Source organism: Sorex araneus, chromosome 6 (genome assembly GCF_027595985.1).
Source record: "Sorex araneus isolate mSorAra2 chromosome 6, mSorAra2.pri, whole genome shotgun sequence".
In the NCBI taxonomy this organism is placed as follows: domain Eukaryota; kingdom Metazoa; phylum Chordata; class Mammalia; order Eulipotyphla; family Soricidae; genus Sorex; species Sorex araneus.
The window spans coordinates 71,164,469-71,181,625 of NC_073307.1; the positions used below are offsets into that span (position 1 = coordinate 71,164,469).

The 17,157-nt window shown below is 38.6% G+C and overlaps 1 protein-coding gene across 5 annotated transcripts in view; it reads right to left on the bottom strand.

The window, feature by feature from the left end:
- The window catches only part of CNTN1 (contactin 1), a 336,636-nt gene that overhangs the window by 54,617 nt on the left and 264,862 nt on the right, over positions 1-17,157 (bottom strand). For all 5 annotated transcript variants that reach the window (XM_055143917.1, XM_055143916.1, XM_055143918.1 and 2 more), the window contains 2 exons: positions 15,893-16,051; positions 12,972-13,121 (listed from right to left, as the gene is read on the bottom strand). In XM_055143917.1, coding sequence (XP_054999892.1) covers positions 12,972-13,121; positions 15,893-16,051 — 309 coding nt within the window. The remainder of the gene's footprint in view (positions 1-12,971; positions 13,122-15,892; positions 16,052-17,157) is intronic.

Sequence of the window (17,157 nt, forward strand, 5' to 3'; positions counted from 1 at the left end):
CTAGGGCCAAGGATTCCATTTGGTACATTGAGTTCCCTTGTCATATTATTCTATATCCAAAGATAAGTGAGGTCATCCAATATTTAACCTTCTAAGCCCAAGGAACAAAAACATTCATTTGAAAGGACATGCACATCTTTTCTGGCTATAGCACTGAGTACAATAGTAGGATAGAATCGACCCAGGTGTCCAGCGAGGGGTGAGTGGATACTAAAGGTGTGGTACTGACATGGTGGTGGCACAACAGCAAGTGCTGAAGGGATGACAATTCTCTGTGCTCTGAACAGCAGATGGAGACACAAATTTTCTGCATGAGTGAGCGTGGGTGCCCATTGGATATTCTGGCTCAGGAAGAGCACCATTAAATTAAAACAGCTGGTTGTCCACCACATGAGTTTGGCGGCACAAAAGCCAGCTGGAGGAGGTCCTGCCGCTCATGGTGCTACGGGTAGTGGCAGAGTTTTAAGGTGTCTGAACTGACTTGGCACGATGCAGAATGCGGTGTTGCTGAGGAGTTGAGAAGACACCCTCGGTCCCCACTAGGGGCCCCTGGCAATTTGCCAGCAGCAGAGCCACTCCACCATCATTTTCTCCCCACACCAGCCAGCACTGCATGCAGCATATTATGAAGGAAAACCTCTCTGAGCGTCAACTGTCTGGGGAGCGTGTGCCCCCCAGTCAGAGTCTGTTGGACTGGTGGCTGCAGCCTGCCCAGAGTGCCCAAGTCACATACTATAGCAGCCCTGGGCCCAGTTCTGGTCCCTGCCAGATCTAATGCTGCTGTCGCCACGGGCGGCCTCCGGGGACTCGGCATTGCTGTCAGGTCAACCTGGACCCATGGGTGGAGTGCATCAGTAGCCTGATGGGTGCCCTCAGGTTTACTGACACCCCAAAATTGCCATTGTGCCTCTGGTCAGACTTAACAACTCAGAACCAACCTACCCGAGAAATTAAATGGCCAAAAGTTAGCTGTGTGGGAACCACACCCACAAACCATTTCAGGTTCAGACACACAAGCTCATTTATCAGCCATGCCACAAGTCTCATTAAAAAAATCTCAAAAGATCTAGAAACTGCAATTAATCTTGGACCTACACAAGGCTGTACAAAAGGGGTACAACAGAAGGGGCGGGTCAGCCTGGTGTCCACCAAAGAAGAGCCCCTGGCAGCCACTTGATCCCACAATCCAAAATTGCTACTATGCTCCTGTCAGCCTCCACTGTCTCAGGATGGACCTCACCAAGACACTAATGTGATGAAAATGCGGGTATGTATGTTTTATGGCTGAAATCTCCAGGCTCTCTCAGGGTCAGGGTGGGCTTCCTACCCCTACCTTTCTAAACTTCCAGAAGCCCTGGCAGTCATGTACACAACCCGAAGCTGCCACCCAGTAGCAAGCCATAACGCACAAAAGGAGAGGATTGGAGAGCAAGCAAGAAGAAAGTTGCCTTTCTTCAGGCACAGAGGGAGATTGGGGGGTGGGGGGAAATGTGCACTGGTGGAGGGATGGGTATTGGAACACTGTATGACTGAAATCCAATCATGAATAACTATTTCATGGTGAGTCAATGAAATAAGTAAATAAAAAAAATAAATAAATAGGGATGTGGTTCATATGCAAAATTCTGCAGCTGCAAGTGATGATGAAATGCAACTTGCTGCAACTATAGGGTATCATGTAGTCATTCAGTATTTATTACAATTGTGATTTGGATGCAATAATTATCTTTAGCTTTTAATAAAGTTTTTATTATTTCTTCAAATATAAATGAAAACCTCCCAGATAAAGAATTTGAAGTTAAAAGTACAGTTTGTTCAGTACTTCACAATATTATTCCTTCCCTTTCTTGCTTGCTGAGTTTTCTTTGAGAAATTTGATATGAAGTTTGTAATTTCCCTTGTACTTGAAGCTTTATCTCTTCTCACTCTAAGTATTCTGTCTCTTCCTTTGTTTCTTGTTATTTTAATTACAATCTGTCTTGATATTTTTCTGTTATAGTTAATTTTATTTGGTATACTTTGGATCTCCAAGATCAGTGCACAAGTCTCTCTCCAGACTAAGAAAAATCTCAAAATCTCTATTATATTTTGCCAGCCAATTTTGCATATTCTCTTCTTCTTCTGAGATGCCAATAATTCACAGATGTTTTTCTTGATTTTGTCCATTAAATACCTTAATTATTTTTCAAAATTCTTATTTCTATTACTGCTTCTTCATTGCTGACATTTTTGTCTTGTCCTTAAAAACAAGGATTAAATTCCATCTTCTTCTAATCCAGTACTGATTCCTGTTACTGTATTCGTTAGTTACCTTTACTATGTTTAGTTAATTGTTTCACTGTATCACTGTCATCCTGTTGCTCATCGATTTGCTCGAGTGGGCACCAGTAACCAGTCTCTCCATTGTGAGACTTGTCGATACTGTTTTTGGCATATCAAATATGCCATGGGTAGCCTGCCAGACTCTGCCATGTGGGCAAGATACTCTCAGTAGGTTGCGGTTAATTTCCATTAATTTTTTTGGAGTTTATTCGTTTATTTTTCCAATGATCTACCCAGTTCATTGAAAACTGAAGAACCATTGCTTCCAGATCTATCTTTGAGCAACATTATAGTGTTCTAAGGTACTCAAGAAAAGACCTGTACTTCTGTCCCTATTGGTAGAAAGACTGAATTCTTTGATTTTTTTCTATTATTCTTAGTGTATCATTGGTGGTAATAGAGCTCCAAATTATAAGCAATATGAGCAGTAAATTCTCTGTTTATAGCACCATTGTAGTGCTTTATGACATTATTAATTTCTGGTAGTCATTAATGCCTTAGGAGGATCTCTTAGTATGTCAAGTGGAGGTAGATTTAGAACTCATGCTCTAAAGAGATATGGATCGGGGACCTTCAAGAGGGTCAAGAAATTGCAGACACATTGTGGTGAGAGAGAGCGTGGGAAATGGGAAGCAGAGCAAGTACCCTGTGGCAAGAAGTGATCATGTTTCAGTATCTATGGAAAATAGCATGCTGACTTCTTAAAACATTAAAAATACAGTTTTCATAGTCCTATGATCCCAATTATCAATACCTCTTCCAAGGCACAAAAATGTAAAACTGAAAAGATATGTGCATTCCTATGATTATTTTAAAGCCAAATACAATTTCAATGACATGGAAAAAAACCAAATTCTATTGACAGATGATCAGATAAAGATATAGTGATATACAAATACAGTGGAATACTATACAGCTATAAAAAGATAACATTTTTCAATTTGCTGCAACTTAAGTGGAACTGAAGTAAGGGGAAGAACAATTACCAGATGATCCCACACATATGTGGAATATAGAGACCCGAACAGGTTTTCTACAATGTCAAATAATGTCAAACCCTTGACCTTTAGCTGCAAAGTAGATTTTGTAATGGAAAGAGGGGTATCATGGAAGTAATGAAGGAAGGTCGTGGGCATTTTGTTGGTGGTGACAGTGTAGAAACTTTGTTTATCAAAACTGAAAATAACATTTGTTACTTAAACTATAATTAAAAAGTAAATAAATAAAACCTACAATAAAATTCAAAAGAAAAAGACAAAGGCAATGATCTATGAGTTCTACCAGTAGAACCAAATCTGTCAATTTTGAAGATAGGGGAGCAGTGGGTAAAAAGGACCTAGGGATATTGGTGGAGGTAAATTGTTATTCTGCAGATACAGTAACACAGTATGTCTAAAGCATTAAGCTTAATACATTTTAAGTTATAAAACCTCAGTTAAAATTAAATCATAAAGAAAATACGGAAAATTCCAATTGTATTAAAATAAATACAGCACTAGGAATAAAATTATAAACCAAGAAGCTAAAAGACTTGTATACATAAAACTACAGATCACTATAAAAAATTAATTGAAATGTTTTATGCTTGTACATTGGAACTACTGATATTGTTAAAATATCCATAGAACTCATAACAGTTTATAAATTCCATGAATCCATATCAAAATTATAATACATATAATAATATAAATAATATATAATACATATAATAAATATAATCGAATTATATTTTTCATAGAAATAGAATAGAGTCCTAATGTTTACATGGAATTATAAAAAGTTTCAAATAGAGAATTCTTGAAATAAAAACAAAAATGAAATCAGTTACCTGATTTAAACTATATTGTACAACTGTAGTAATTATATAATTTAAGCAGTATGGAATTGAAATAAAAACATGCACAGATCATTGTAACAGAAAGCAGAACTCAGAAATACACACACCATATATGGTCAACTAATTTACAACTTATGGGCTGGAGCGATAGCACAGCGGGTAGGGCATTTGCCTTGCACGCAGCTGACCCGGGTTTGATTCCTCCGGCCCTCTGGGAGAGTCTGGAAAGCTACCAAGAGTATTTCGCCCACATGGCAAAACCTGGCAAGCTACCCGTGGCATATTCGGTATGCCAAAAACAGTAACAACAAAAGTCTCACAATAGAGACATTACTGGTGCCTGATCGAGCATATCAATGAGCAACGAGATGACAGTGATACAGTGATAGTTACAACAATATATAAAGAAAATACAATGGGAAAATAACAATATTCACCAAAGAACTGAATAATCCTGTGCAAAAAAATAAATCACCATTTTAAATCCTGCACAAAATAAACTCAATATGCATTAACATTTGAAAGTATAACAAAAAACAAAAATTCTAGAATAAAACACTGAGGGTACGCTCCTGACATAAATCTTGAAAATGACAAATATATATGTTAATCGACGGCAAAATGAAAAGCAAATCCACATAGGAAAAAAAAAGATTTTGATGGTAAACGAAATAATACATGGGTTAAGCCACTTGCCACCCATGCAGCCTTTCCCCACGCACCTCTGGCGGGACCCTTAGCACAGAGCCAGGGGTAATGCCTGAACACAGCTGGGAATGGCCAAATGATCCTTCAGTTTACTTATAAAACAAAACCCAAAACCACTAACTTGAAAAGATGCAAACACCCCGATTGTGTGTTGTATTTTTCAATAGCTAAGATATGTGTGGGCTGAGGGATAGCACAGCTGATAGGGCATTTGGTTTGCACACAGCCGACCTGGGTTCGATTCCTCCATCCCTCTTGGAGAGCCTGGTAATATACTGAAACACCCTCACGGCAGAGACTGGCAAGCTACTGGTGGCATATTCGGTATGCCAAAAACAGTAACAACAAGTCTCACAATGGAGAAGTTACTGGTGCCTGCTCGAGCAAATCAATGAACAACGGGATGACAATGCTACAACACAATTATAAGATAAACTATTCAAATCAAGAATGGATCCTACAGCTTCCCCGCCCCATGTCCTGCGCATCCCGTCTCCCGATCTGCTCTCTAACTGCGGCCTGCCCACCCAGGTACCATCACTGACTCTCAGCCACGCCCTCCCATCCCCTGCTTCCCACCGAACGGGGTCCCCGACATCCTGCAGCTGCCCCACCCCGTGTCCTGCGCGTCCCACCTGGCTGTCTAACAGGAAGACACTGGGGGCGTGGCCTGTATCTTGGGGGCGTGGCCTCAAAGTGAGCATGGCCTCCTGTCGGAGCGGCCAACGCTAACGCGGCCGCAGTTATTCTTTGTTACTTCAGCATAATAGTTACTGTCTATTTCTTTGAAAATCAGTTTAGCCATCTCAAACACTCATGCAAAATATCCATTAGCTTAGTTTGACACTATAAAAGCTGTCAGTGAATAAGAGAAGTTTAGCACAAGCAGAGCCCCTCCTTTCCTCAGCAAGAGGGAACAAGAATAGATAACTGCAAAGTTCCAACTCTATACTTCCGTAACAATATGAAGAAGCAGCGAAAATCCCCTCCACGAAGAGAGGGAGAAGAAAAGATTCCAGAAACATCAACAGGGGCTACTCACATCTACGACCTCTCAGATAAACAATTCAGAGAGGAGATCTGGAGGAGAGTCGACCTACTCCAAGCAACCATGGAACAGACATCCAATAAATTACGGGAGAAGATGAATGAAGCACTGGAACGGTCTACCAAGAAAATCCAGGAAGAAATGAGAGCAGAAATCTCAAACCTACAAACGGAAGTCACACAAATAAAGGAATTGGTAGATGAATTAAAAACCTCACTAGATGCCCTCAACAGTAGAATGACTACAGCTGAAGACAGAATCAGCGACCTGGAAGATGAGCTGCAGAAAGCTTATAGACAACAACAAATCATGGCCAAAGACTTCAAAATGACTATAGAGCAAATCAGAGCCCTGGGGGATGACTTCAAGAGGAACAACATAAGAATCATTGGAGTACCTGAAGCACAGGGAAGTAACCCCAATGAAAAAAACACAGTCAAAGTCATCATTGCTAAGAAATTCCCAGAGCTGGAGAAGGCAGGCATCCAGATACAAGGAGTCCAAAGAGTACAGCAAAAAGAGACCCAAATAAAAAGACTCCAAGGCATATCATAGTCAGAATGACGGAGGCTATGGATAGAGACACAATTCTGCAAGCAGCAAGGTCAAAGAAGGAAATCACATACAAAGGAGCACCCCTCAGATTTACAGCAGACCTGTCAGAGGAAACCCTCTGAGCCCGAAGATAATGGTGGGACATAGTGAAAAAACTCAACGAAATGAATGCCTCACCAAGAATACTTTATCCGGCTAAACTCTCACTCAAACTCGAAGGAACCATACACTATTTCTCGGATAAACAACAGCTCAGGAACTTCATAGACTCAAAACCAAACTTGAAAGAAGGTATAAAGGGGCTACTGTAAGACAAGGAGGAGACCCATAAAAACAACAAATAGCACAGAAATATGACACAAAATCCTATCACAATAATCTCTCTCAATGTCAACGGCCTAAATGCACCCATCAAGAGACACAGAGTGGCAAAATAGATCCGGAAATTAAACCCAACATTCTGCTGCCTGCAAGAAACACACCTGAACAAACAGAGTAAACATAGACTCAAAGTCAAAGGATGGAAAACAATCCTGCAAGCAAACAACTCCCTGAAAAAAGCTGAAGTGGCCATCCTGGTATCCGACAACATAGACTTCAGGTTAAAAAAGATTAAAAGGGACAGCGAAGGTCATTTTCTATTTATCAAGGGATATGTACAACAGGAAGAAATCACACTCTTAAACGTATACGCTCCTAATGAACGACCGGCTAAATATTTAAAACAACCCCTAACAGACTTCAAAGAGGACATCACTAACAGCACAATTGTAATGGGAGACTTCAATACGGCCATATCGCCTCTAGATAGATCGACAAGAACAAAACTCAACAAGGAAACACTGACTCTGAAAGAAGAAATGGAAGAGAGAGGCCTAATAGACCTATACAGGGCCTTACAACCCCAAAAGAAAGAATACACATTCTTTTCCAGTGCACATGGAACATTTTCTAAAATAGACCATGTACTGGGCCCCAGAACATACCTCAATAGAATAGGAAAAATAGAAATTGTATCAACCATCTTTTCAGACCACAATGCGCTGAAGATAGAAGCTAACAACAACTCACCGACACGGAGAACCAAATCAAACACCTGGAAATTGAACAATTCAATGTTGAACAATGAGTGGGTCAGGAAGGAAATCAAGGAAGAAATCAAAAGATACTTAAAAACAAATGAGAATGAAGACAAGAGCTACCAAATCCTATGGGATGCAGCTAAAGCCGTGTTAAGGGGAAAATTTATAGCTCTCCAAGCATTCCTCAGGAAGGAAGAAAGGGCCCACATAGATAGCTTGACTTCACGACTCAAGACCTTAGAAAAGGACCAGAAAAAGGAACCCAAACCAGATCGAAGGAAAGAAATAATAAAAATTAGAGCAGAAATTAACGACATCGAAACCAAAAAAACAATCCAAAAGATCAATGAAACAAAGAGCTGGTTCTTCGAGAAAATAAATAAGATTGATAAACCGCTAACAAGACTCACAAAGAAAGAAAGAGATCCCTAATAAATCGAATCAGAAATGAAAAGGGGGACATCATGACAGAAACCAGTGAGATACAAAAGATCATTAGAGACTACTTTGAAGGCCTATACGCCACAAAACAGGAGAACCTAAAAGAAATGGATGAATTCCTTGACTCCTACAATCTCCCAAGACTGAACAAAGAAGACTTGGAATACCTGAATAGACACATCAATGTTAAGGAAATTGAAACTGTAATCAAAAATCTACCCAAAAACAAAAGCCCAGGCCCAGATGGTTTCACCGGTGAATTCTTCCAAACATTTAAAGAAGACTGGTTGCCAGTTCTCCTCAAACTTTTCCAGGAAATTGAAAAAAAAGGAACTCTCCCAAACAGTTTCTATGAAGCATATATCTCCCTAATACCAAAAGCAAACAAAGACACCACTAAGAAAGAAAATTACAGACCAATATCCCTGATGAACACCGATGCGAAGATTCTCAACAAAATATTAGCAAATAGGATCCAACAACTCATCAAAAAGATCATACATCATGACAAAGTGGGATTCATTCCGGGGATGCAAGGATGGTTTAACATTCGGAAATCAATCAACATAATCCATCATATGAACAAAAGTAAAGATAAAAACCATATGATCATATCAATAGATGCAGAGAAAGCATTTGACAAGATCCAACATCCTTTCATGATGAAAACCCTCACCAAAATGGGGTTTGGAGGAATTTTCCTCAAGATAGTTGAAGCCATCTACCACAAGCCTACGGCAAGCATTATCATCAATGGGGAAAAACTACGGGCCTTTCCTCTAAGATCAGGTACAAGACAAGGATGCCCGCTCTCACCACTTCTCTTCAATATAGTACTGGAAGTACTTGCGATAGCTATTAGACAAGAAAAAGAGATTAAGGGCATCCAGATAGGAAAAGAAGAAATCAAACTCTCACTATTTGCAGACGATATGATACTATATCTAGAGAAGCCTAAAGCCTCTACTAAGAAACTCTTAGAAACAATAGACTTATACAGTAAAGTTGCAGGCTACAAAATCAATACCCAAAAATCCATGGCCTTCCTATACACAAACAATGAGGCAGAGGAAAGGGACATGAAAAAAGCAATCCCATTCACAATCGTGCCCCAGAAAATCAAGTACCTCGGAATCAGCTTAACCAAGGAAGTAAAAGATCTCTACAAAGAAAACTATAAAACACTACTCCATGAAATCAAAGAGGACATGAGGAAATGGAAACATATACCCTGCTCGTGGATAGGGAGAATCAATATCGTCAAAATGGCAATACTCCCCAAAGCATTATACAGATTCAACACGATACCTATAAGTATACCCATGACATTCTTCAAGGAAATGGATCGAAAATCCTAAAATTCTTATGGAACAACAAATGCCCACGGATAGCTAAAACAATTCTTGGAAAAAAGACGATGGGAGGCATCACCCTCCCCAACCTCAAACTTTACTACAAAGCAGTAACAAAACAGCATGGTACTGGAACAAAGGCAGAGCCATAGACCAATGGAACAGGGTGGAATATCCCTACACACAACCCCAAATGTATGATCATCTAATCTTTGATAAGGGAGCAAGAGATGTGAAGTGGAGCAAGGAAAGCCTCTTTAACAAATGGTGCTGGCACAACTGGACAACCACATGCAAAAAAATGGGCTTAGACCTTGACCTGACACCATGCACAAAAGTCAGATCAAAATGGATTAAAGACCTCAACATTTGACCACAAACCATAAGGTACATTGAAGACAAGGTCGGCAAAACCCTCCACGATATTGAAGATAAAGGTATCTTCAAAGGTGACACGGAACTAAGCAATCTAGTAAAAACAGAGATCAACAAATGGGACTACATTAAACTAAAAAGCTTCTGCACCGCAAGAGATACATTGACCAGAATCCAAAGACTATCCACAGAATGGGAAAGGATATTTACACAATACCCATCAGATAAGGGGTTGATATCAATGGTATATAAAGCACTGGTTGAACTCTACAAGAAGAAAACATCCAACCCCATCAAAAAATGGGGCAAAGAAATGAACAGAAACTTTACCAAGGAAGAAATACGAATGGCCAAAAGGCACATGAAAAAGTGCTCTACATCACTAATCATCAGAGAGATGCAGATCAAAACAACCACGAGATACCAACTCACACCACAGAGACTAGCACACATCCAAAAGAACAAAAGCAACCGCTGTTGGAGAGGATGTGGGGAGAAAGGGACCCTTCTACACTGCTGGTGGGAATGCCGACTGGTTCAGCCCTTCTGGAAAACAATATGGACGATTCTCAAAAAATTAGATATTGAGCTCCCATTTGACCCAGCAATACCACTGCTGGGAATATATCCCAGAGAGGCAAAAAAGTATAATCGAAATGACATCTGCACATATATGTTTATCGCAGCACTGTTTACAATAGCCAGAATCTGGAAAAAACCCAAATGCCCTAGAACGGATGACTGGTTGAGGAAACTTTGGTACATCTATACAATGGAACACTATGCAGCTGTCAGAAAAAACGAGGTCATGAATTTTGGTTTTTTTTTTTGGGGGGGTCACACCCGGCAATGCACAGGGGTTACTCCTGGCTCTTCACTCAGGAATTACCCCTGGCGGTGCTCAGGGGACCATATGGGATGCTGGGAATCGAACCCGGGTCGGCCGAGTGCAAGGCAAACGCCCTACCCGCTGTGCTATCGCTCCAGCCCTGAGGTCATGAATTTTGTATTTAAGTGGATAGGCATGAAAAGTTTCATGCTAAGTGAAATGAGTCAGAAAGAGAGAGACAGACATAGAAAGATTGCACTCATCTATGGCATATAGAATAACAGGGTGGGAGACTTACACCAAAGAATTGTAGAAATAAGTACCAGGAGGTTGACTCCATGGCTTGGAGGCTGACCTCACATTCTGGGGAAAGGGCAACTCAGAGAAGGGATCACCAACTATAATGTAGTCGAAGGCCATGCGGGGGAAGGGAGTTGCGGGCTGAATGAGGGCTAGAGACTGAGCACAGTGGCCACTCAACACCTTTATTGCAAACCTCAACAGCTAATTAGAGAGAAAGAACAGAAGGGAATGCCCTGCCACAGTGGCAGGGTGGGGTGGGGGGAGATGGGATTGGGGAGGGTGGGAGGAATGCTGGGTTTACTGGTGGTGGAGAATGGGCACTGGTGAAGGGATGGGTTCCCGAACTTTGTATGAGGGAAGCATAAGCACAAAAGTGTATAAATCTGTAACTGTACCCTCACGGTGGTTCACTAATTAAAAATAGATAAATTTAAAAAAAAGAAAAGAAAAATAAAAGGGAACTCTGAAGTTGTGTAGTTGTGAAGTTATCTTCACAACTTTTCTAGAAACTATTCCAAAATAAAGGGTTAACTTTTAAAATTTTAGGGGCCAGATCACAGCATGGAAAAATAACATAAAAGCCCACTAAGCTCAATAAGCAAAGACAGTAACACAGAAGACTGAACTAGCAATGAAGAATGCAGTAAATCCTCAGACAATGACTCAACAACCCAATTGTGAGATATAACAAGTTTTACAAACTTTTTATTGAACTACTTTTTGATAATTCCACTTACTATTTTGCTATAACAAGCAGTATAAAACAACTTACTTTTTCACCTGCCAAGGGGGCAGGCTTGGAGGGTGGGTGGGAAACTGGGGACAATGGAGGAAGGAAAGTTACATGGTGGTAATATTAGTGCTAGAACAGTGAATGCCTGAAACAACTGTATTATGAACAACGTTGTAAACCATGATATTTAAATAAAGTTAAAGAAATTATAAAAAAAGAATGGAAAAAGATATGTATACAATTAAAATACCTATCAATAGAAGAATGAAATGTTTTTATATATGCACATAAACCTTATTAACCCAAAAAAATACATCTTGCAGTTTCTGAGAATAGGAAATTAGTTACACAGAGAAAACATTGTATGATGTCTTCATTATGTGGAATCTAAAGACAAACAAAACAAAAAGCTTAAAGAGACAGAAAACAAATTGATTGTTGCCAGAAGAGGGGATGGGTATTGGATAAAATGGGAGAAGTAAAAAGGTTAAAACTTTGTCTTAGAATAAATAAGTCCTGGAGATGTAGTGTTCATCAGGGCTGGTATAGTTATTAGTACCTACTGCAAATTTAAATATGAGGTCTTAAAAGTTCTTACTACACACACACACACACACACACACACACACACACACACCAGAAAGGAAGAAACTATATATACTTTATTATGGCAATTATTTTGCAATTTATACCAATAAAAATTTATCAAACTGCATGCTTGAAATGACTAGAATGTTACATTTTAATGTTGGGACTTCTGGAAATATTACTGAATAACTCTCAATCAATAATTGTCAACTACTAAAGAAATAGGAGACGTCTGTTAATTGTCACAACAGACTGCTAACTGCAGCCTTATGTCTGCCCACTGACAATTGTCAACCAATCTATTATAGTCAGAAAAATTAGTTTAATTCTTAAAATTCTTTAAAATCCTTTTAAACTCTTAGAAAAAAATTTCAGTATATTTGTGTATTTTATCCTTTAACACTTCAACATTTCCCAACCCTGGCAGGATACATCTTGGAACAGCAGACACAGATTATAATTTCTACTATCAAATAAACACATTTTTAATTTCTCAATCAATAATTCCAACTTCATTTAACTGGTCTATAGAGAAACATACTGTAGTTTCTGCTTACCTACATCCCTATGTTAATTATGTAGAAAATTAAGAAAAAAACCTTTTTCCTTTTTGAATTTTTTATCTCAAAATAGAATATATACATATCTGTGTGTGTAGTATGAAGTACATTTACACAAAGTTTTATAGGTAAGATAAATCAGGACCCTAAGAGCATTATTTCCAAATGCATGCAACTTGCATATTAAAATGGTACTGTATTCAGAATTTTTTTTGTTTAATAAGTCAATTTTACATACCGGCACCATCTGTTTTTATTCTGTTTGATGGTATACTAGGTTCTCCTATACCCAAAGTATTGGTTGCTACCACGCGAAATTCATACTCCATCCATGGGATTAAATCCACTGCTTTTGCTCTCTCCATGTTTCCTTCAATAATTGGGGGATCTAAATCAAACAAATATTTAAAAAAGAAGATCGAGAGATAATTTTTATGACTCATTGTTGTTATTACTATTTTCAAAAAATAACACCGATTATGTTGAGCTAAATAAAAATTAAATAAGAGTAATAAAATGTTAAGTTCATAGTATGAGATAATAGGTCACTATAAATAATGAACTGTAGATTCGATGTGCCAAAAAAAGTAAAAACAAGTCTCTCAATGGAGACGTTATGTTACTCTTGCCCGCTCAAGCAAATCGATGAACAACGGGACGACAGTGAGACAGTGCTACAGTGCTACAGAGTGATACACATAGATATCATATATTTAGTAATTTACGGTAGAACTAAGATTATTTTATTTCTATCAAGCTCCTATCTCATGTATATGCAGCTAAACCTTGGAAATATATTAAAGAAACCATAGCAAAAAGCAGAATTCTAAAGAAATAACTAGATTTCCTGAATGAATGGTAAAATTGGTGGTGGGAAATGTACACTGGTGGAGGTGGTGGAATATGTGCACTGGTGAAGGGATGGGTGTTTGAGCATTGTGTAACTGAGACTTAAGCCTGAAAGTTTTGTAACTTTCCACATGGTGATTCAATAAAAAATAAAAACATAAAAATAAAAATAAAAAAATGTACACTGGTGGAGGCACAGGTGTTGGAACATTGTATAGATGAAACCCAACATGAATGGCTTTGTAACTGTGTATCTCATAAAAATAACTCTGATTCAATAAAATTAAATAAATGTAAGGAAATATGCACACCATTATTAATTACAACATTTGGTATAATTGCTAAATATGAAATCAACCTAGGTATCCAATGACAGGTGAGTAGATTATGAAGATGCAATGTATAGGCACAATGGACTACTATGCAACCACAAGGAATTATGCAATCATACAATTGTCTGCGACTTTGATGCAAATGGAAGATATCATGTTAAATGCAGAAGCTGGAAGTAGAAGGTCATACACAGAATGATCTCATTTATCAATGGTACACAGAATAACTGGACAATGTATTAACGGGTGGGTGCCTATGTCACCCTTGACCACAGAGTATAGGGAGAGGACAGAAAAGGGAAAAAATTAAGTGGAGTTAAGAAGAGGCATGCAGGCAGCAATGTGGGGGGGGCAAGGGGCAAGGCCCTTGGGTACATCAGTGGAGCAGAGGAGTGCTATGGCTCTATATGCAAACCAGAAAGTGAACAATGTTGAAAACATCAGATCCACACTCCAGCAACCTAACCTGCCAATGCCAAGGGAACCTCTGAAAACTGGTAAGGGAAGTGGACACTGATGACAGGTTGATGATGCTAGAATATTGTATGTTTAAAACTCAACTATCGGGGCTGGAGTGATAGCACAGTGGGTAGGGCATTTGCCTTGCACACGGCCAACCCGGGCTCGATTCCCAGCATCCCATATGGTCCCCTGAGCATGGCCAGGGGTAATTCCTGAGTGCAGAGCCAGGAATGACCCCTGAGCATCGCTGGGTATGACCCAAAAAGCAAAAAAGAAAAAAAAACAACTCAACTATCAAAAACTTTGTAAATCACGGTATTTTAATAACAAATTTAAATAAAAGAAACAAATTTAAAATGGAACTACCAGATGTTTTAGCAATTTCACTTCCAGACTTCCAGACACAAGCAACCTAATTGGGTAGGATATATGTCTATCGATCTTCATGGTTAGTCTATTTCTAACTAGGAACAACAGAAATGACCCCAAATAGTTGAGTGGATAAAGACACACAATAAAATACTGCTCTAACATTCAAAAAAAAATCTTTCTTTTTGCTACAGCATGAATAAAACTACATGCTAAGTAAAATAATCAAAAGCCAAATATAAATAATCTGCCTATATGTGGTATGTAAAGAATCAAAGCAATGAAATAGAAAAAATCTGATGAAAAGAAAAATCTTAGACTCTGAACTGAGATTGTATGTCAGAGGTCAGAGGTCAGAGGGGAGAGTATCATGGACTGTGGTTAATGAATATTGAGACTTTGGTGGTTGGTGTGTTAATAGTGAATCTCAAAACAAAATCTTTTATGCTCTTTAAACTCAATATTACCTCAATAAAAAGCAAATTTTGCTGCCACCTGGATGCAACAGGAGGGGGTGCAGTGTTAGATGGGAAGAGGGAAGCAGGTTTGTGGTGAAAGAGGCAGGCAGGCACTCCGGTGGAGGGGGTGGTGCTAGTACACTGTACTTACAAAACTCTACTAATAATGGCATTGTAAATCAGAGCACTTAAAATTTTTAAAAAATAAGTAGGTTTGAAATAAAACCTAAAATTCAAACAAAGTTTGATTATCTTTAAAACATAAAATATTATGGTAGTAAGTTAAGGTACTTATGGTAGTAAGATTAAAGGGCTTAAGTTAATATTTATCATAAATATAACATTTCTAATATGCACAACTATAGTAATATAATTAGAAAATGGTTATAAATTGTAAGCTATAATTACATTTACCAACAAAGTAAGACTTACCATTGATCATTTTTCCTTATTAATCAGAATGAGGTAAACCAATGGTGGTTTCAAAGAAGCAATATTTGTCAGGGGAGCTTTATGAAATTTTCCGATAATAGCTTTGATGTTTAAGCATCCTCTAGTTTTCATCCCTACTACAGGACGCTAGCACACAAACATAGTACTTAATAATGTTTCAGGAAAACTTTCTGTTTTTTGTCCTTGATTAAAAAGCTGATTTCAAAATATGTCGTCACCAGACAAATAAACCTCACCTGTTTTTGCATCTTTCCAGTCATCTGAAAGAATAGTCTTTGTCTGGATAGTATACTTAGATATAGGACTGTGGTTGTCTGAGCCACGGCTCCAAGTGAGGGCCACAGAAGTGGCTCTGATATCTTCTATCCGCAAACCACCAGGAGGACCAGGAGGGCCTGAAAGGAAAATTTGTTTGTAATGTATTGATAAATTCTAAGAGAAATCAGTGCACATTAGAATACAAAATATCCTTCCAGTTAAAGAACCTCTAGATGGATATCCATAGTGTTTCAAGATAAATTCTAAGAAATGATGACAAGATTACTTATATTTGGACTAAGTGATATATTGGTAATTGTTTATTCCTAACACTGTGCTTGGGTCCACTCCTGGATGTAAAGCAAGTGCTTTATCCACTTACAGGATAAGCCACTCACAGGACTATATGGGGTGCCGGGATTGAACTTGGGTTTGTTACATGTGAGTCACGCACCTTATCTCCTGTACTATCTCTCTGGCATTGATAATAATTTAAAGAATCAGCAGTGGAACCCTGGACCTTTTGAACACCACTTGGGAGCCACCATCCACACACACACACACACACACACACACAAATACAAAAGAAATTTCTATCATTTAAACATGAAGTTAGTATTCAGAATGTGTTTAACAATAATCATTTACTCATGAAATATAATTGGTAACTGGGACATAATGAGTAACTAGATACAAGAATAGTCAAAAGTTGCATTATACCACCCCATAATGAAATAAATACTTACTTATATTTTGTGTCTTAGGAAATCTATTTCACCTGGGGTATAATTTTCTAGGAATATATAGAGAGAGATATGTGTATATGTGCATCACTTTGAGGAACACACTTCATATTAGTTATATTGCTAAAAAAATCCCTAGGTGTTAGGAAAGGGTTTTCACAGCTTCTCTGTATTATTTACTTATCCTTTAAACAAAGCACTGTACCAAATGCGCTCTACATTTTGAAATGGGTAAAACTGACCAGCAACAAATAACTATAACTGAAAGTAGTAAATACCATGATAATTGCATTTAAACTCTGAGTCACAATTTCTTGCTTTTTAAGATTTTCATCTGTTATTTTCCTTGGTTTTTGGTCCACACTCGTTGGTTTCCAGGACTTGCCCCTACTCTGTGCTCAGGGATGACTACTAGCAGTCTCCAGGAACCATCAAGGGACGCTAGGGATAAAGCAGGTCAGCCACCCACAGGGTGAATGTCCTACTGCTGTACTGTCCCA